Source organism: Mycteria americana, chromosome 1, assembly GCF_035582795.1.
Source record: "Mycteria americana isolate JAX WOST 10 ecotype Jacksonville Zoo and Gardens chromosome 1, USCA_MyAme_1.0, whole genome shotgun sequence".
In the NCBI taxonomy this organism is placed as follows: domain Eukaryota; kingdom Metazoa; phylum Chordata; class Aves; order Ciconiiformes; family Ciconiidae; genus Mycteria; species Mycteria americana.
Window position 1 is genome coordinate 126,936,262 of NC_134365.1, and position 21,131 is coordinate 126,957,392.

At 36.6% G+C, this 21,131-nt stretch overlaps 1 protein-coding gene across 2 annotated transcripts in view; it reads right to left on the bottom strand.

Annotated features, from left to right (window-relative positions):
- Positions 1–3,449: 3,449 nt before the first annotated feature.
- The window catches only part of USP9X (ubiquitin specific peptidase 9 X-linked), a 107,585-nt gene continuing 89,903 nt past the window's right edge, over positions 3,450–21,131 (bottom strand). For both annotated transcript variants that reach the window (XM_075520235.1, XM_075520227.1), the window contains exons 35-45: positions 20,374–21,124; positions 19,731–19,854; positions 18,201–18,426; positions 16,917–17,046; positions 13,423–13,608; positions 11,477–11,697; positions 10,291–10,379; positions 7,593–7,749; positions 6,883–7,095; positions 6,349–6,444; positions 3,450–4,880 (exon numbers count right to left, since the gene is read on the bottom strand). In XM_075520235.1, the coding sequence (XP_075376350.1) occupies positions 4,746–4,880; positions 6,349–6,444; positions 6,883–7,095; positions 7,593–7,749; positions 10,291–10,379; positions 11,477–11,697; positions 13,423–13,608; positions 16,917–17,046; positions 18,201–18,426; positions 19,731–19,854; positions 20,374–21,124 (2,328 nt within the window). In that variant the 3' untranslated portion in view covers positions 3,450–4,745. The remainder of the gene's footprint in view (positions 4,881–6,348; positions 6,445–6,882; positions 7,096–7,592; positions 7,750–10,290; positions 10,380–11,476; positions 11,698–13,422; positions 13,609–16,916; positions 17,047–18,200; positions 18,427–19,730; positions 19,855–20,373; positions 21,125–21,131) is intronic.

Genomic DNA, 21,131 nt, shown 5'->3' on the forward strand with positions numbered 1-21,131 from the left:
TGATCCCCGCAACACATCACCAACTTCAACTCTTACGGTGCTGAAATGAACAGGACTCATACAAATGCTGTTGAAAGCCATGGATCCACCACAGCTTGCACTAGAAAATCAGATTACAGGATGAAGATGTCTGAATTTAAGTGCTGGAATCTATGTCATCACACTTCTGTGAACAGCCTAGCGTAACAGACACTAGAGGGGCAGGACTGAACACTCGCTCTTGTAAAAAAGGACAAAAGAATGGCTACTTGACATTCTAAAATAGTTAGTCCAAGGGAAATTTTTATGCCTTAGAAATAAAAGGACATTTATAGTATAAATCTTAAGAAGTTACGTAGTGTAAAAAGTGACAGTGCTCAGATTGGATTAAAGCCCTTCTAGTGTAGTAGAGCTGTCTAGTCTGTAATGGAGGGCAAGACTCAGCATAAATCAACGTATTAACATGAAGATTCCCAAAGACCAATAGAAGGAAGGTATAATGAACAGCCTGGAACAGTATGGAGGGCATATATAGGGCGTGTTGCTTGTGCTGCTGCTGCACAGCGATCTTTGCTGCACTAGTGTAGAATGATTCTAGCTGCAAGCCAGAAAGAAAATGCACCAAGCTTTAAAGAGCTGTTTGCTGTCATCTTCCTCATGAGACCACTCGCAAGAGGAACAGAAATCATGCAGAAGGATGTAGCTGGGTTTCTTTCACCTTGCTTTCTGTTCATTGAGTACCACTGTGCAGCATGCAATATTTTCAAGACGGTTCCTACTTCTCTCCCAGAAAGCCTTGTCTTGCTCTAGATAGAAGGCAAGTTTAGACTTTATTCCCAAGACCTCATGGCTGTGAGAAAAGTGGTATCATGAACATGATGGACAGCACAGGAGGTAAGAAGACGGGGAGCCAAAATTACTGTTGTCCTGATTACACTGTGCTGGAGCAGGGCCACAAACAGGCAACTACCACACCTGTCTTAAGAAATGTGAGGTGAGCATCAGCATCTCACCCTCCCAAAAATTAAGGTGTGTGTCTTTCACCACAGGGGTGAATTTGCTTTCAATGGGGATTTGCAAGTGTGGACTAACAAGGTTTAACCAAGATATTTAAACACTTAATTGGTTACTCTGCAAATTTCCTAACATGCCACTTTGTCCTCTAATTTATATAGTTAGTCTTTAACTTTCATTCGAAGTTAAATTCATTGCATTGAAAGCCTCCCTGCAATGCCTCGTAACTGAAATGCACGCCAACAAAAACGTTGAGCCACTTTGCCTTGACATAGTTTATCAGCCTATTCATTTCTGGCAAAAGACTCGGAGGTAGACAAAATTTATTGATACCAAAAATGAAGTAAATTGCTACAGCAGCCAATTTTTGCCCATTTTAGCTTTGGCAGAATGGCTAATCTTGTTCCCTCCTGGAACTTAGGAAATATAAAGTTTTGGAACCATAAGTGCTTTTTCATGATACATATGCTAAAACACACAAGCTAGGCACAATTTTCTCATGTCATATGACATTTCACTCTGAAAAAAAAAAAAAGAAATGTCATTGTGGGATTTAATTTCTTTCTGGCTCAATTTCAGCAAGATACACTAGCTTTAAAAATAGAGAACTTGAATATCCAGAGCTGGTAGTCAGCAGGCAAAATAATCTGAAAAATGCCAAGTCAAGCAGAGTCCTTTTCTGCTTGTGCATCACCACAAAATCAGGTTCTGCATGGCAAATAAGCTTTGACTGAACTCTGTGCCATCTCATTGTTGTCAATGGGATAATACAGGTGTAGGTGACCAACTTTGTGACCAAAACTGATTTACTGATACACAAATAGTAACCAAATTCCTTTTTTATATGGCTGTACTGATACTTTAACACCAGCAGTAGCAAGTGTTAAAAGCTTATTTTAGTCACTAAACAACCACAATCCAAATGTACAAGAGGGCGAAATTCTGCGTAGTAAGGTTATGGATTTCCCCCTAGGTCAAACTACACATTAACCACCATATAACATCACGTATGAATTTTCAGTTTCTGTGTGTTTGATGTTACATTGTCAGGAACATGAGTAATTGCTTTACTATTTATTGGCTCATTTTATGGAAGACCAGAGATTCCCTAGTAACTGTTCTAAACAGAAAACAGGACTGAAATTAGTGATGGGGGAATTAAATCTTTAGGCACTTTGAGGACTACTATTTTAAAGTGTGCCATCAACAATGAGGTACTGTGTATCGCCCGCAAATGACCACTGCCAAAACGCTGTGACAGTAACATGCATATGAAACTTTTTGCTTGTACAATATTTAAGTACAATTCAGAAGTGTTTTGCCCAGAGTGAAGAAAACATTGCACCTTTTACTGTAGCTATCTGTTTAAAAGCAGCAGCTGCAACAAACAATACAGGCTATCCTTCTTCAAAGTCACAAAGATGCACAATATTCTCAATTTGCCGCCTGAAAAACAAGTGCCACTGCAGTCACTCTCAATTCAGGGACAGAGGTGTGTATGACTGAAGAGTCACAGCCTTAAAGTGTCACAGGTTTCACGTGTCTCTACAATCATTGCACTATTAAAAGCAAACACATTTGGCAAGGCTGAACTATATTTTACCTATATAGTAAAAAATACATAAGAATCACCTCTGAGATAGCTTGTTTAACAATTGCTGGTCCAAATAAATATGAACTATTTCAACTTGAGTACTCAGGGTAGAATTTTTGAGTTAAAACCTCCGACAAGTATTCCCAAACATAAATGGAAACACTTTACCCAAATTTACTAAGTCCAGGTAAAATGGTATTACTAAAAAACTATGAAAAAATCTGAATTAACTTGAGCACTAGGGAAAACATGGAAGCATAAAAGTGATCATCGCTACACAGGATATTCAAAAATCTTCTGTGTCCCTTCCTTATACTAAATGCATAAGAATGCGCTTGCGACCGAATTTTCCTTTGCTCATTTCAAAACTACAGACCTTTAATTGGATAAGCAGCTTTGTTTCTATCAACTCATTTGTAAAAAACACCATCAAGCTTGTGCTCATTAAATATATATATGTATATATAAAAACATACAAAAAGTACAAGATAAATCACATTAAGAAACTTTTACAGTGTAGTTGTCCTGATTATTTTATTCTTAAGGGCCAATTTTTTTTGTGCACAGAATCTCAATGTGACTGTTGTTCCAGAATTCAGCATAGTGCCACTGCACAGAATTCACCTTTCTGTGCAGTCCAATTAAAAAAAAAAAAAAAGAACAAAAAAACCCCCCAAAACAACACACACCACAGGACAAAACATTCTTCTTAAATCAAATTCTATTTGTGAATTCAGCAAAATAATTTCTATAAAATAAAACAGCAAAATATTTAAATAGTATAGGGTGGGCTGTATCTGTTTTGCAGGGGTATTTGGTTTTTAGACAGGTTCCAAAAAATTACACACATTCAAGTTACCAATTTTCATTTAAATACAGTATTTACTGATGCGTTTCTTTAAGTCTTTAAACAAATGTTTATTCTGGAATAGAGATACCTCAGAATTGTATTTGACTAACCAGTAGTTTCTTTTATAATTAAACCCTGCTTCTAACGTTAAGATTTCCTGTATAATGGATAAAGAGCTAAGACAATTCTCGCTTTCAAGTAGAACTGTGAACGAGCAGAAAACCAGCAAGTTAACTTGGTGCAGTGGCACTCACAAGTACTGTGTGATTTTGTTGACTTCCACTTCACTGGGATGCAGTAGAAGGAAAGTGTTAGAAGTTTATCTAATAAGCTCTACCAAAGAAACAAAACAAGCACACCAAATACAGTCTATTATGCTCCAGGCATCCTGGCATAGCAAATTTTTGCATATTTGTTTTAAATCTTTTAAATTCCTATTACTGAAAACTAAGTGTTCTTTATCCCACCCAGAGACAGAACTGTCAAACATCAGATGTGAGGAACATATGTGAAACTGAAAACCACTTGTTTGTCACATTTTCCCTCCCCATTTTACAGTCTAGGTATAAGAAGAGAAAGTTCTGAGCAATACAGTTGTCACATTGGGACAACTGCTGTCACGGGTTTTTTTTTTTCCCCCTCATTGGCTACACTAACTTGGTGTGAAGCCATGCTAAATGTTACAGCATAACTATAGCTTCAAAGTGATTAACCTAATACCAGAATGAAAAAGGCAATGAAAAAAGATCTAGAAACAATGTTACATCACCAATTTTCCACATCAACCAAATAATTAAAAGGTTACCAGCCATTACGTTGCTCATAGTAAAATCGACTCCAGTGGCAAAGAATTAACATGAAACTATTTTTGTGGTTGACATGGATAGGCTTTTTCGTAAAGGAGTTGATCCGACTGCCATGAGGCAGGCAACACTGGTTGCAGAGCGCAGCAGATATATCAAGAAATTATTTTTTTGTTTTTTGTAGATCTGTGAGTCTCATCAAGACAAAAAAAATGTTTCTTGCTCAAGAATTAACAGTCAAACATTAATATACTATATACACCTTTGCCATTTACACATTAGCATCAGGCCATTTATTACAAAACACTATACACTTTCCACTGCAGGCGGGTTATATATTGACAGCAATTTTCTGCAGATAAGACAGTGAATAGACTCTCCACTCCATGTTGATTAGGAATAGTTTTTCTAGTTTTAAATATTAGCCAGACACAGAGAAAGGTTGGACTGTAAGGCCTGGGTGCACAGTCTTGATGGAGCAAGTTAATTGATTATGTGCATTTCACTAATCTTTTGTCTGAGGCGGGGAAACTTCTTCACTGCCTTCATAATTTTCTTGTGCTCGTTGGCCAGTTCGCTGAGGGTTGTTCATATGGTGTGCTGCCGGGCCTGTATATGGCTGTCCATGCACGTGGTTATTCTGTAATAAAGCATAAACATTTCAAAGGGACATTAAACTTGTGGACCGTTTCCTAACCCATTACTTGCTTTACCCCTTTACAGTCCAATTCAGACTATTGGAAAGTATCCTCAAACACACTGAACTTCTCGTGTAGCAACATCTATATGAACACACATCACAGTTTCTTCATTCCTCTGAATCACATCTTTCACTTACCTTTTCACTTTACACAGAAGGTACACAAACTTTCAACTTGTAAAGATAAAAGGATTAGTTAAAATAGTAATCTCAGCTTTCAAATAACAAACATTTACATGCAAAGCAAAAGCAGCAAGAAAGAAAAAAAGGGAGACGAAAAGAGGCTGCCAATGTGCTGTGGACATTAAACTGTGCATGTCTTTTATCAACAGATTCAACCAGCTTGAATTTTTTTCCAAAGACAATGGAAAAAGCGTATCTGTATTTATGCAGCATACTTTAATTTTTAAGAGGGAAAACTTTAATGTTACAGAACTGAATGAAATCTAGACCAGTAGTTTTCTCCAGATGTACTGACCCCATTTAAAAGTCGTACACACATCTGGCAAATGAAAACACCTCATCTACCTACTGTTTTGCAGAGTTTAACCAACTCTGGAGAAACTAGGAATATGACGATTGTGTGTGTTAGTGAGAAATGCTATCTCTTGCAAGAAAGTGAACGCATCACATGGGTAATGGTGAGGTTACGGGATGTGTCCGAACTCAGGAACTCAGAAAGGAGTGGGAAAATCTGCATGACTTACCAACTGCTCTGCTGAGAACATCAAGTAAGGAAAGCAAGATGGAGGGAAAATGGGTTTGGGCAGGAAAGGAAATTAAATTAGCAGATTTGGAATATATAAAATGAATTGGAACAAAAAATGGCAACTAAGTGGGGGATCTACTAATTTAGTCAAGTCAATAGAAAACCTGGTTATGATTTCTTTCAGATCTGGCTTTTCACTGAAAGATATTAACAAAGCAGCCATTTAACATAAAAACAGATTTAGATTTTATATGTACTTAAGATTTAGAGATCAGTGTTCATAGCACCAATTATATGTAACAAAGCCATCTGCATTTTCTGAAAGCCTTCCAACTACCCAAACTGAAATTCAGGCCTTGAGGCTTACTTTTGTATTTAAGAACAAGAAAGCAACTCACAAAATATCAATGTCAACAAATATGCCAGAATCAAATTCAGTATGCACTAGACCGTGACGACATCTGTCCCCCTGCTCTTTCTTATGGATGATCAATCCCTGATCTGATAACATTAAAATTCTCACCCGAAACTCTGATGGTGAAACTGTTCCTGGCAAAATGGAGGTGTATCTTTATCTGCCCAAGTGTGATATTTGACAATAACATGCTTCTGGCTAAATGTTTATAATTTAGGTTACCATAAATGCTAAAAAAAGCCAACCTGGATCTCTGAATAAATGGTTCAACTCTGAGCTTTTACCTGTTGATACTGGGAACCAGGTGAATGGGGATACAGTGGGGCATCTTCAGGTGGAGAAGACTCATGTTCATCTGGGGCATCAGGATCATCTGGTTCCTAAAGTTTGAAAAAACATTTCATTTACTAAGGTAAAACATACTACGATTATTCTATCCAGAACCAATCCTACATGCAAGTGATTGTTTCAGACATGCTTGGAGAGAAATTCCACCCCAGCGTGTCACCCATAGCTACATAAAAATTCCCACTATCAACATATTATTGGAAAAACAGACCCATTCATAATCTACTTTAAATGGTCAATTTCAATTCTATACTGCTAATTCTTTAAGTGACAGATGTCTATAGAAACAGTAACAAAAGTGGAAAAATGCACAGGAGTATGTAACTGAAGCCAACAAAACCAGAAATCCGTATTTATAAAGTATTATAAAATGTGTTACCTCTATAATGACCGGACACTGTTGCTAAGGTTAATTATTTATAGAAGCACCTTACTCAGACTTTTTACCAGAAGTCAAATTAATTCTTTACCTCCTCTGGGCAGAGTTCACAAGCTTTTGCGAGAGTCATTCTAGCACTGTGCGATCTCTCTAGAAAGTAGCCATTTGATGTTTCGTTGCTTTGTATTGGTGGAGACCAATTATTATAGGTGTATTGGGGATTGCCAGTGTATGGTCTACGCTCAAGCTCGTCTCCAAGCCATTCTACTGCCCAGGTCCATTTTCTCTTCAAATCTCCATTGCTCTGCAGATGGAAAATTAACAATTCAGAATTATTTTCTCTATTCTTCAAAATAGAAGTATTTTTCCGTTCCTATACATCAGCTATCAGAGAAAGGACCACCAACACATATGCTGTTTAAAAGACTCCCTGAAATACCCTTTTTTGCACAAAGAAAACTTCAAATTTGAAATGAAGTCCACAGATTTGCAGCTGCATCACGGAATCATGAGTGCAAGTTCAACCAAATTGCTCTCAATCCCATATATTGACCTTCTGATATAGGAAGGTTCAAATGAGTTGTACTTGGAAGTTGTAATTTCATCAAGGCGATAAAAACTGAATAATGGTGATTGGGGGGGGGTGGTGGTGGTGGTGGTGGTGGTGGTGTTTGTTGTCATTTTTTGTTTTGTTGTTGTTTTTTTGTTGTGGTGGGGTTTTTTGTGGTGTTTGTTGTTTTTTTTCCTTTCTTTTCACAGAACTGGGAAAAGAGCAGCAAGAAACAGAATGCAAGGTATCACCTGAAGGATCTGGTAGGCTACAGGACAGTTGCTGAAGAGAGCTACCATGCACTTTATACACTGGTAAGCTCTTTTCTGATAATGATTCTTAGAGCGCTGAATGGTGTCAAATAGTCCATCCCTGTCATCCGGGATTCCCTTAAGTGCATTGTGAATCCTAAAAAAAAAAAAAAAAAAAAAAAGCCCAAAACTTGAAGTGTTAGAGTTTTAGTATTTGAATTAAGGCTTCACTTACAATGTAATTACAAAAGGGATAGCTCGTATTCTGACTTCTGGTTTTAGAAAAGAGGGGTTTTTTTAAAATCAGAAAACTAACTTGACACATCACAACTTAACTTGTAATTTTAGCACATTTGATAATATTTAAACTCTCTGAATGAGATATATAAAACATGTAAGTATGATTAATTCTAATCACAGCAATCAACTTTAACTGGTTAATTTTTATTACTTATTTTTAAAATCAACTGTATTTACAAAACAGACCTGTTAACCTAATAGGTCCTAACAGGATTGGAACAGTTAAATCCTCAACGGAACTGTTACTTACATTATAGTTATGCTTCTCAAAGATACACTCTTTTACGTGCAGCTCCTCTGAAGAGGAATGAATGGTACGTATTTGGGCATGAGGATAAGGGACTTGGGCATTCCCTGGAACTAAGCCCACTTTCTGTGCCTTCTGCTCTCAAACAAGGAGTAGAGGAATTAATTGCCACCCTGAAACTGTGCAAGAACTGAGAACTGACATACTTTCAGCTTTGAGAAAAAGTCAGAGGAGGGCACGGAACCTACACTGATATCTTGTGGAGCTACACTCACTGTAGGAAAAGCAATCGCCCTCTTTCCTCACAGCCCTGGCAACAGTCAGCAAGCAGACTTCAGGCAGACGGCAACCTAGACTTCATCTGTAAAGTGATGATGAGCTTTACTTCAGCTGATTTAACTTAATGGTACTTGTAACACTATTATGCCAAACTTGGCACTTGAACTTGTCAAATCAAGAGAAATTTATGAGAGCGGGTCTGATGCCAAAGAACAGCAGCAGCCATCTCACAGTACAAGAATACAAGGAGCACCAAAGGATGCACACTGCCTAAGATCAGATGAAGTTTGTTTTCTAAGAGTTAGAAGATCTTACCATTTACTATGGACAGTTATGCTGTTTGGGGCTTTTTTTGAAAGTGAGGATAAAGATCATTAAAACTCTTGAATTATCACAGCAAAACCAAGAACAGGACAGAGACCAGTACTTCAAGCTACTTCCAGAAGCAGCAACAAGAAATCAGAGGATGACTGCAGCTGGCCACTTAATACCCCTCTGCTGAAGCCTAACACAATTCCAACGAACACTGCTATTCCTGAGACTGCAATCTTGAATATGAAGTGATGTACATCTCTAAGTATAGCGAAAGCCATACTACAACATTCAACCTCCTTCACACCCCATTATTTCAAAAATAGCGCTATCCCAAACAACCACTTCCATGACCTCTCACCTGCATTTCCACCCTAAAATGTATAATTTTACTTCACATCTACTAAAGTATGCCCATCCTCCAGCATTCTGTGGACTTAAAGACATCTCATGGAAGTATTTGTTTATCAGGAAGGAAATATAAACAAACTGCATTATATATGCATTACTTATACCTACATATGCAAAACTGAAAAGCCTATATATAAAGGGTATTCTTGTCCCTTACTTAAGCTGTAATTCCTATAAAGAAAATGAAGAAATCCCTCCAACTCAGTCTTCACGTTTTGGAGTGTGGTAAGCCAGATCACCATCTTCTCTTAGAGTACCTTCTAAAGTAAGGCCAGGCAACTGATGAAATCCTAAGAGCACAGTCTACTTCTACAGGTTAAGTACATGAGTTCACTCCAATACCTTTATTGCACACGGGAAGTGTGCTCTTACTCAAAGTATTTTAAATGTCAAGAGACATGGTTGCAAATGATTTAGTAAATCCGATACTACCTATATTCACTTATTATGAAACAGTGACATTTTGAAATATTGACAGGTAGGCATGTTGATTACCTTTATTTTGTGTTACCTCACCTACTACTATATAAAACTTCTGAGGAACTGACTATTCTCTCAAACAGTCAGTATTTGCAATAATTACATTTTTTTAATCTCAGCTTTCAAAAGCCTTATTCTGTATACATATGAAAATTAGGTTTGAAACTGGATAAATATTTAATATATTGAAGTTAAAATTCTATTGAAATGTGATGACATAGAGAATATTTATGAACGAAATATGCTTTTCTCCCAAGTTCACACTTCATCCATGTCTTGGTATCACTACTACAACTGACATGCTTCTTAGTAAGACCAGACTATCATTGGACCCTCTTGAATGAGATGTTTCTAAGAATCAGTCTAAGCATCTCGCAGTAAATACCAACAAGTTTAGCCTAAAAGGCACATTCTCTTGTATGTGAAAAAATCTTGGGTTTATAGGGCTAAGTAGCAAATTTCTCAATAGTAAGGAAGGTCAAGGTGAAAAATTGTAGATTTGTCTCAAAAATTGAGATAAAAGTAGAAAAAAAAGGCTTTATTCCTGTATGTTGATTTAATATATATTTAAAACAAACCTCCTGAAAGGATTAGCAACAGAACCACTGGGAAAACAAGCTGTACAAAACATAATAATATTGAATTATAAAAAGACAGGTAAATACTAACCTGTGAGTTTGCCAAGAGTCCTCAATTAATAGGATTTGCAGAAGCAGATCCAAATAAGGTCGAAGCTCATATGTATATGAATATGCAACCTTAAAAAGTAAAAATGCAGAGAACATAAGAAAGCATTCCTTGAAGCATGCAGATTACATGGTGCAATACAAGAACACAATTCATTTGAAGTGAAGTTTACTGTAATTTAAAGGCTATTTCAAGATACAATGCCTTTTTTTTTTTTTAATGTTGATTGTGTCAGGGTTTTTGGGGGGTTGTGGTTTTGTTGGGGGTTTTTTTTGTTTGTTTTGTTTGTTTGTTAATATAGTAGCTTTTGTAAAGGACAAAATGTTTCCTCAGGAGTTTCTAACACAACTGATCTGAAGCCCCAAGCAAGAAATGCTGAAGAAACTACCTTAAACAATACCTTTAGAAAAGCAAAATTACAAAACAGTATTTTTCACTGATATTCCTACTTTTAGACAGTACGTTCAAAGTTTATCTTCAAAGGTTATCCTAAAATGTAAAATACATGGCTAGCAAAATATCAGTAAAGTTATTTTTATTATGATTCTTTCAAGTGCCAAACAAAAGGACATAGAAAAATGTGATGTTTACATGGAAAAAAAATGGGTGAATATAAAGATGAGCTAACAGAAGTAAAAAATTTCATTTGGAGTGGAAAGGTATGACTAACCTTACAGAGATTACAAAGGAAAAACAAGACAGTCCCAAAGATTCTTTCCCGAGTCTGAAGCCAAGTATGTTCTGCAGACTTGTGAAAAGAACCTTACAAAACATACTTGAATTAAATACAAGGGAGATCTTAGGAAATGATTCTAACTTTCCATCCAACGTTAAGAACCTCTTTTATGGATAATGACAGAAAAGCTGAAGGAAATGCTCTTGCAATACATAAAGACCACCTCAGTGTACTTACTTTCCATCCTTAACATAGCGTTCCTAACTCATAAAAGGTCGATTGCTTTCCTAAACTCATAAAAGGACTTCTCATAGCACTCCAACATGATGTATAGACCTAAGAGTGTAAATACTGACAGAGGATGCCACCCTAAGGAAAGTTTATTTATCAAACACCTATTCAGTATTTAATACAACATTTTGATATATAAATATAAAATCTTGCATCATACACATTTATATTCCTATCTTTCTGCTACCTTTTTATTTTTACCTGCCAAAGAAGTTCACTGAGGACAGTGGAAGAGAACTGAGGATTCTCCCAACAGCAGAAACGAAGCAACTTGATGGTCTCTTCAGAGTTGCTGCAATCTTCAATAATTTTCTTCACATAACTAGTTCTCACAAACAAAATGTCTGCTACGTTCTGCTGAAGTGCCATTATAGGTTGAGACAAATTAGGATCACCGTAAGGGTTGGCAAGCGGGGGATTACCTAGAAGAAACAGTTATTTCAGATGAAAAGGTACTGAAGTACTTTCACTGCAGACACAACAAAATATAAATTGGTGTAACTCATCAAAAAACAACAGATGGAGAAAAAACCCAACCCCTCCCTAATAGCCGATTTTCTTTGAAAAATACTATGGTATGAAATAACTAAGTTTTGTGATTGTGAAGCTTGACACTTGCTGCCTGAGGGAGCTACTTCTCCCTCTCAGATAAGATTATGCGGTGACAATCAAAGCAGAACAGCTGGAGACATGTTCATATGCAAGACGAGAAATTACTGAGAGTTTCCTCAGTGAAATCCTCTTATGTCCTGAAATTATCTGCTTGAATGCTTGTGTAACACAGCCCAAATCTATCATATTTTAGGTCACAAGGTCTATTTACTTCCCTAGGCAATGAGAAAGGGTTCAGAGAAATGTCTGTCAGAACAGTCCCATCTGAATCTCTAGAGTGTAGAGGGAAGTAATACACTCTTGAAAGAACAAAAGTTCATGTATCTTATTTATTAAGCTTCATTTTGTGTAAGGGAAGACTGTTGATTTGCTCCTGATGTTTCTAAATTTAGCAGTGTTTTTAGTTATTGTCTGAAGGTGTCCAGAAGTCCAAGGGAGAACTTTTCTAGCTTAATATGCTGAAGCAAAAAAAGAACTTTACTCTGCAAATAGTAATCATAATTAGTAGTCAGAGTAATGTTCATACAAAGTAATTTTTTTTTTAGTACAACATTATGAATACAGTGAATATACAATTATTCTTCATAGGTAGAGTATCTTTCCAGTGTAAGCCTCAAAGCCTGCAGGCACTGGAAACAAAACGAAATCAAAATTGCCAAATGGTTCTGAAGCTTATCATAGCACAGTAAAATTTTCAGTTCATTAATCTTACTATAGCATATTCTAGTCTATTGACTTTATAGCCTGACACATCAAGCTGTAATGAGTTTGCCATTAAATAGCTTCTCTACAGATTCCTAATTACGTTTTCTAAAATATGCTTAATAGAATGTGTACATATACAGGCTATGAAGTCCACGTAGCCCAATATTCTGTCATCATTTCTCAAAAATAACTGCACTCTATTCAACTACTGGAGATATTAATGATTTATACTGTGGTAGATCAGTTTCTAGCTGATTCTTTATCTTTTATAAATTAAAGTGCTGGCTTCTGTTTGTCTTCTTGACTACAAACAAGCACCAAATCATTTTCAAGAGCTATCCACAACAACGCAATGTCTCTTTACTGAGAAGCAGTATTAGCTATTTCAGAGCCTGCTGTAGTGTTTTTCCCGTACAGATTACTTTTGTACAGGTAACAGGAAAATAATCTATTATTTTATTGCCTACTCAGAATCAAAGGATCTTTATGCAACTCTTTACAATGAGCTTAAACTATTCTAAAATCATTACTATTTTGTAATCAACTAACTACTACTTTACTACTCAGTTGTCTTCCTGTATCTTTAAGGAATAAGCCAAGAAGCATAAAATACAGAACAGATTTCTGTCTTGTGCTTTTTAGGATGTTGGTATAGCAAATCAGTTTTGCTTGCAACAAAGAGATTTCTGTCTTTAAACAAAAGGAGTTGCTAAACATAAAAGGCAAGTATTTTTCCAGCTAATCCAGTTCACACATAATAGCTAAATATGCACAAAAGACATTTACTGATATATTCAATTAATCTAAGGAAAACTTAAAATTCACTATACCATTGATAGAAGACTGCATCCGCGATGACACATTGCAACAACGGATCAGCTGTGACACAACAGTGTATAGCTTCCCCAGTTCAGCATACTGGTATTTAATTGGAGGACCTGGACCTTCATCCAGAGCCACAAGCATGAAGGTTGCCGGAACATTTAGTTTCAGAAGTTGTGTCTTCTCTGCTACACCTTTATGGGGAAGGGGAGGGGGGAGAAAAGAAAAAGATACATCTTGTTTCTGGCACTGACAATACTTTTTTGTTTGTTGTTTTTTATTAAAGAAAAATAACTACTGTTTACATGATTCATAACTTTTCAGTTGCTGTGTTTTATTATAACCATCATGTATGTTTTCTGGGGAAAAAAATAATCAAATCAGTAAAGATGCACAAGAAAATTATATTCAGCTGAAAAAATCACATTGCAGGAGAGCTGTAAATGACTAAAATTTCTTAACAGTGCTCATTAGCACTTAAGTAACTAGCACCTATGTTAATAGCAAAGCCTTAGAGAAGTCTTTTGGACAAAGAATTAATCTTTTTCTTGTGAGGCCCAGGATAGGATGAACACCCCCCCCAGTATAATTTGTTATTTTTCCGTCATGTCCTAGATACATCAATTACAAATTTAAGACATTTCCAACTGTGCCATACTATGCAGTGAGTGTAAATAAGAGTGACAAAAATCAAGGCGGGGGGGAGAAGGCAAAACCTCCAAAATCAACCAAAACCCCAACCAAATCAAAAAACCAAACATACAGCTAGTTTCACTGCAAAAATACCTTGCACATACTACACAAGGACTTACCAGTAAATTCGGTATGTCCCTTCTGATCTTGTATTCTGTTTCTCAGTTTGGTTAAAAGTCATGATTTTTCATACATTTTGAAGTTTTTTCTTATTCTGAAATATAGCTGGACCTTACCTACCACCTTTCTGATAAAAAGGAGGAATCCAGATAGCACCTTGTTAGAGCTCTTTTATAGTATCTTTTTGATTATGTTAGTTTTGTACTTACATCCTTTGTAGAACTGATCTCTTATTTGCTTTGATGTGAACAATATATTATCTGATTTCTCAAAATGTCAAGACAATTTAATCTTTCTCACAGAACCTGGGGCATTGCAGGAATAAGGTATTGTGGCTTTTGCTGAATGAACACTCTACCTCCATACAGAAGCCTTTAGTTAACAGTAGTAATACAAGCACAACTGCTTAATATTTCCATGTTTATCTTTGCAGGGTAGATTGTGATAATGATCAGATCCAGAAATAAAATTTAGTTATGCTTTCCTGTCTGGCTTCTGAGTGCTTTCCTAGTCAGAGGCTTCAACTGCACTGACTGACTACGGAAAGCTAGTAAAGAAGAAAAGATAAGTTAGAGCAGAAGAATTGCATCTCTCTTCTCTGTAATGACATGAAGTCCGCTCTGGGGGTCATGACGGAACCCTGCCTGACAGAGAATGCTTTGGTAGACGAAGTATATGGAAACAACATATATTATAAGAGAAATTAAATTAACACAATTGCCTAGATTAATTTTACAGATAGGAAATTAAATTCCTTTCATGTGGCTAGACAATTTTAAAGACCTTCCAGAACTCTGTGTGTGTGTGTGTGTGCGCGTGTCAATTCTGTGTGGAAATACTGAAGTAACGCCATCTGGACTGATACACTTGCTTAACACTTTAGCCACAAAGTAATCTAACAGAAACTCACATTTATAACTTGCCTGCATGAGCCGATAACCAGCAATGGCTGAGCTGCTCAGTATTATGGGCATTTTGTAAAATTTCCAAGGGAACTAGATCTCCTAGCTTCATACTACTTTACGTACAAGGATGAAAATAGCTTGTATTAGAGTAAGAGGGAGAGTATTCTTCCACTATGGAAGAATAACGTGTCTTGTTTAGAACTTGCTGTAGAGAAAGATGCTTTGTCACTTAGGCTACCACATGTGAAAGAGAAACGGACCCCTGACAGAAGACCCTAATAAATGGGGAAAGAAAGAATGTAGAGCTCTGTGACAATTCACTAGATATGAACCTGTGACTACCCTCATCAACCTGAGAGTGCAAAAGCAATCCTCTATTCGTTTCACTTGCATTTTGTTACTCTTAATTGCTCTTCCTCAGGGCAAATATATAAAGCAGCAATGGATTAACCCACCTGAGAAACAGCTTATTCAATCAATCATCAATTGATTTTCAGCATGCTGATAATGTTAAGAGAAAGCATGATTACAGCTGTTCATTTGAATGTGAACAGGACTGATCTCAGTTTAACTGCAAAAATGATTTTTGTTTGCAACAGTTACTTCAGATACTATTAGTATTATTTTATTCTATTCTTAGTATACAGGCTAGTGACTTTCTATGCAAAGAACCCACATAATCCAGAATTTAATACAAGTTTTTGTATACTTCTAAATCTATACTTATTTCTATTTTCATAATGCTGGATACAATTAAGATCCTAAAGAAAAATGGGTGATGCTGGAAGTGCCACAGCCAATATTTCATGTGGATCACCACAAAACTGATAACCATCTCACCTCAGTTATATTATAGCATGTGTATAATGGGTCTTAAGTGTAGCACCTGCAAATATAGGTAGTCCTACTTGTCTTGCATTCAAAGGTGCTAAAAAGAGAAATTCATTTACGATCATACTCAATCTCTAATTTAATCTTTCATCAGAAAATTTAGGAGTCTAGTCTTTATAAGAATCAGTCTCAAGCCTGGGAGAACTTTACTTAAGCCTTCCTATATTGTAAAAACCCTGGCTTTTCTTGCCTGTTTATCTTGGGGGAACTACAATACCTGATAAATTTCTAGTGGAATTTCCTGATTCTTGCATTCTTTTACCTCATATGATGTCTATGGTGAAAGCATTCTGGCAAGCAATGATGACTAAGAACACATACAGACGGAGCTATTTCCTCAGCCTCCCAAAGAGTCTTTAAAGGGAAGACAGATACAGAGCCAGTGTTTTGAAGTTCACAGCTATAGAATGCAAAGGTGAACCAAAGAAATTCCTATTGAAAGGGCACAGTTGGACTATATAGACGAAGCATGACCTTCTGTATTGACGTTTCCATAAAGGAGAATCATGCATCTCTCTTTTTTTCAACTTCTTCAGGCTCAAACCAGTTGACAGCCCCACATGCTTCTTGGGTCTCATGACCTCCCTGCAAAGGAGCCCTAAACAAAGCATCATCTCTCTTGCCATTTTTGCACCCCCCACACCCTCTCAGAATGACACACTCTTACTGCTCCGAGCTTCTTATGTTAATCTTCCGAGGATGGCAGGAAGACTAAAGCCCCAAACTCCAAACTGGAGGAACACAGATGCTCTAGAGAGCATTTATACGGCATTTAACAATAACAATCTGCCTGAGGCTGGAAGACTGGATTCTCCTGCTGTTACCTGTGTAACTGGTTCATTAATAAAAAAGAGTTTACTACAGCGTCATCAGTAAAAGTGTGATTTGCTTACCTAGATTGGCATACATCACAAACAGATTGAAATACTGCTGCAAATGGCGCCCATGTTCAGATACTTCCCTTCTTAGGAGATTTAGTACCGCTCTCAGTAAGTGATCACTTAAACTCAAGTTATCATAAGCCTATTAAAAAAAAAAGTTTTAATATTAGTGGTTGAACCTATCAAAACTTTATTTAGGCTATACTTTCTACTATGGCAGAAAACAGAATTGATTAAAAGGTATGGGATTCATACGAGCTCCAAAATACTAGCAGCTGGTTAGTCTTCTGTATTTTACACACAGACAGACAGACATACAGGGAATAAGACTCCCATGACTAAATACCATGTAAGTCCAAGAAACTATGTAAGTATAGAAGCTTTCAATTGAGGTTTTTCTCCAACAGCAGCTAGGCTTAAATACTCAGAAAAGCACATGCAGTTCCACTGTGAACTTCATAGACTAAGACGGACAACCAAATCACCTCTACAGGTGTATCTCAAATACCTCATGAAACAAAACACTGTCAAAGCATAGGTAGCTTTAACTTAATACAAATTCTTTTGCTGGATACAGTAATGAAAACATTCTGAGAAGGTAAGTGGAACAACACAAATAAAGTGTCTTACTGTAGACATTAAAAACATGACAAAGCAAAGGCTCAAAAAGGTTGATCTTTTAAATTTTAATACAGTCCAAACAAAAACATCATTATAACAAGTATTACATGAAGATTTTGTTTGTTTTTTTTTTTTTTTTTGTCAGTCCTAGGTGTATAAAATTAGGCAATTCACTGTCTACTCCTATGCAAAGTTACAATTTTTGACAATTTCAATGTTGCAGGATACAGGGGAAGAAAACTTAGGGAACTCCTGAATGTTTTCTTGGGTTTTGTTTGGGGCTTTTTTTGGTTGGTTGGTTTTGGGTTTTGGTTTGGTTGGAGGGCGGTGGTGGGGGTAGTGGTAATTCTAAATGAAAAACAAGGGTTCACTCCCCTACGCGTTACTTTAGTATAAGCCACTACTTCTATTTTGCAGATTTCACACCCACAACTCAACTCAAAGTTCTCACTACTTAGTCTTCACAGAGATTTACAAATGAGGGGAAACTGAACCTCTCTGACAGCACCTCTCACACAAACTGGTTGTGTTAACGTGAGGTATGTAGTGCAGAATGGACTGTACAGCTTTCCTGTCAACACTGATGCATCTACTCCAGAATTTACTTTACGTGAAATCCTTATAACGAAAAAGTAAGAATAAGTTTCAAAAGTTTTTTGTTAAAAAATTAAATACCTGACTAGAAGGTCCAGGAGAGGCAAAAGGTGAAGGACATGGTCCGTCTTGCAATGAAAAATGTGCAATAAATACTATAAGTTTTGCAAATGCACCCCTCACTTCAGCACTAGGGCATTCCAAAAGATACTCGGAGAAGCGGTTTGAAACATTAAAAAGGACATTGTGTGCAAACCAAAAGCGTACATTCTTGCTGTGACGAAGAAGGATGCATAACGCATCATACCTGAAATAGAAGATGACACAACTGAGAGATTATGACCAAATGTAGATATTAATGAATTTTGGCAGACATATTCTTTTGCAGAATTTGAAGAAAATACACGTTAAAGGTGATCCCCAAACATTTTTGATCACAAAATGCTTACAATCAGATAAATTGTAGTTCCTGTAGTTATACTCTGTTATTAGCAATCACAAATTAAAAAGATACTTCAATTAAAAACCTAACAGTTAACTGTAGCATTTTATTTCTATCACCCATAAGAACTAAGGCAGGATTACATCCCCTAACTCCCAAACTACTACTCAACGAAGGTCCTAAACTGGCAGCCATCATTCCCTCTGTATTGGAACTGATGGAGACGACAAGTAGCGGAGAACATGCGAGGTGGATTTCATGAGCTGTGTATAAGACAGGTAACTAAATATGTAACCTATAAGGAATTTATATTCTCATTTACAGATCTTAAAAAACCAAAACCCCAAAGAGTAAAATATCTGTTCCAGAGAGGGTCTTGTGTGACTGTCCTCCTTCCTGCAGCAATATTTGAACTCCTCTTGATCTCTTAAAATAACAGGAGTAACTCGGCTACCCTGAAAGTTGCTATTGGAGAAAAACTTGATGTACATATTTGCCATGTGTTACACAACTAGTAGTTGTACTACTAGTAGCTGGTGAACTATTGGTCATCATGAATCTAGATTTTCTCTTTAGTTCTACCAGTAGTAACCCACACTCCTCTCCCCAACACAGAATAGCCTAGCTTGAAGATTAAAATGCTGTGATGCTATGAATAAGATTATACCGTTCGTTATACTACAGATTTGAATTTCAGGCCCCATAGCAATGTACATAAAGCAGACTCTAAAAGATTATATATGTTTCAGAAACAGAATACAAGCGTAAGCTGCAAAAATGGGTTGAAGAGAGCTTTGTTTAAAACTACTCAAACCATGAACAAACCATTCTGAATTAAAGTCACAATACATAACGTATTAGTTTTGCACTAGCAACAGATTCTACTCCTTTATTCTTTTTAAAAGACAGACAAAAGGTAGATTTAAGTTCTGTTTGAAAATGAATTTTGATGGTGTTCAGCTCAGCAGCTTATTTTAAGGCTCAGTTTCTTCCCAGTATTGCCTGTTCAAATTTCCCCCCCTTTTCATGTGCACCTTGACCATGTATTTGTGGGAGGGGCAAAAATGGGACAGACCACTAACACCTTTTATTGTCATATGTATGTAACTGGGATCTTTTAACAGACATCAAACTTCCAAAACTGTAATTGTTTTTAAAAGACAAGATACCAATCACTAGCAGGGCCACGGACTATTTTCTTTGTATGAAATCCTGTGGTGAAGAGAAATCTAGCAGCAAGCTGAATACTAATCATAGTTATTTCTTCTGCTTCAGGCAACAGATGATCTTGTCCTAAAGAAAAATCAAAATACTCACATGTAGACAAAGTAAAAGCAATTTACTTTTAATAATTTAATTGACTCCAGATTACTATTTTGTCTGACGTTCTGTTCCAATTTTAACAGGAAACTTGATCAAAACAGCCTCTAGCTTCGGTAATGTATCATTTGAAAATGTAAGCTTTAAGACAGTAACAAGTACCTGGTGGCTAACATATGTCTGATTTTTAGCATCTCACCTTTGAGAACTGTCTTCAGCAGAACAGCCCACAAACTTAAGTATTTTAACATGACTTAGTACATAAGCTGAGTGGTAGTTGATAGTTTATCAAAGCATTTTTTCCTAAATATTCTGGCATGTTATCACTGATGAACAACTCAACAACAGATGTTTAACTGCAGAAGTCCAGAAAGACAGAGTATTCAAAGCAGAATGCACAAAATTTTCACTGGCTAGACAAATTCTTGACAACACAAATCAAAATTCTTCTTGCAAAAAGTTAACCCATAATTATTTTACTAACATACTAACCTGGAGGAGGATTTAAGTAGACACTATTACAAGTAAGCAACTTCTTTATGAACTGGAAATATTCTAGGCTGTACTGCATACGATTATGCATGAACTGCACATTCTGCTTCCGTACACTTCGTTCAATGGCTGATGGCATTTTAATCTGATGGGGTTTAGTGGTGATAGCGAGTTCTGAAATATATTTTATTAGTTCATTGTCTTTGTCTATTGTGTCCATACGTTCATAAAAAAGAATATAAGCATTCCACCACCTCTTCTGGCGTCTGTAGGACATACGCTTCATCATATGATCAAACACTTCTCCCATGTATTCTCCACCAAAACACTGGTTTTTCATTTCTTCATCATCATCCATTTTACACTCTGTCACATCTCCATCATCAAATTTATACCACCGATTTTTCTCACCATCTCCACCATTCCTCTGGATAATATAAGAGTAATAATGTCCACCACTGGCCTGGCCACTGTGTACAAGCACACCAACAAGCCTGTATTTCGTGCTCCCAGAGTGTTCGTTTTCTGACTGTTCATTTTGTATTATCTGATTTTCAGGGTTTACATCATCTCCTTCCAATTTAGCTACACCTGCCACCGTGTAAGGCTCCATGTCCAGCTCTCGTGGAAATTCAAAATAATCATTGAACTTGATTGCACATTCCCTTTCCCAGTCATAATCAAATCGTTTCAACTGGATTGCAAGAACTGGAGGCAACTTCTTAATCAACAAGCGTTTCACTGTATCAACCTAAAAA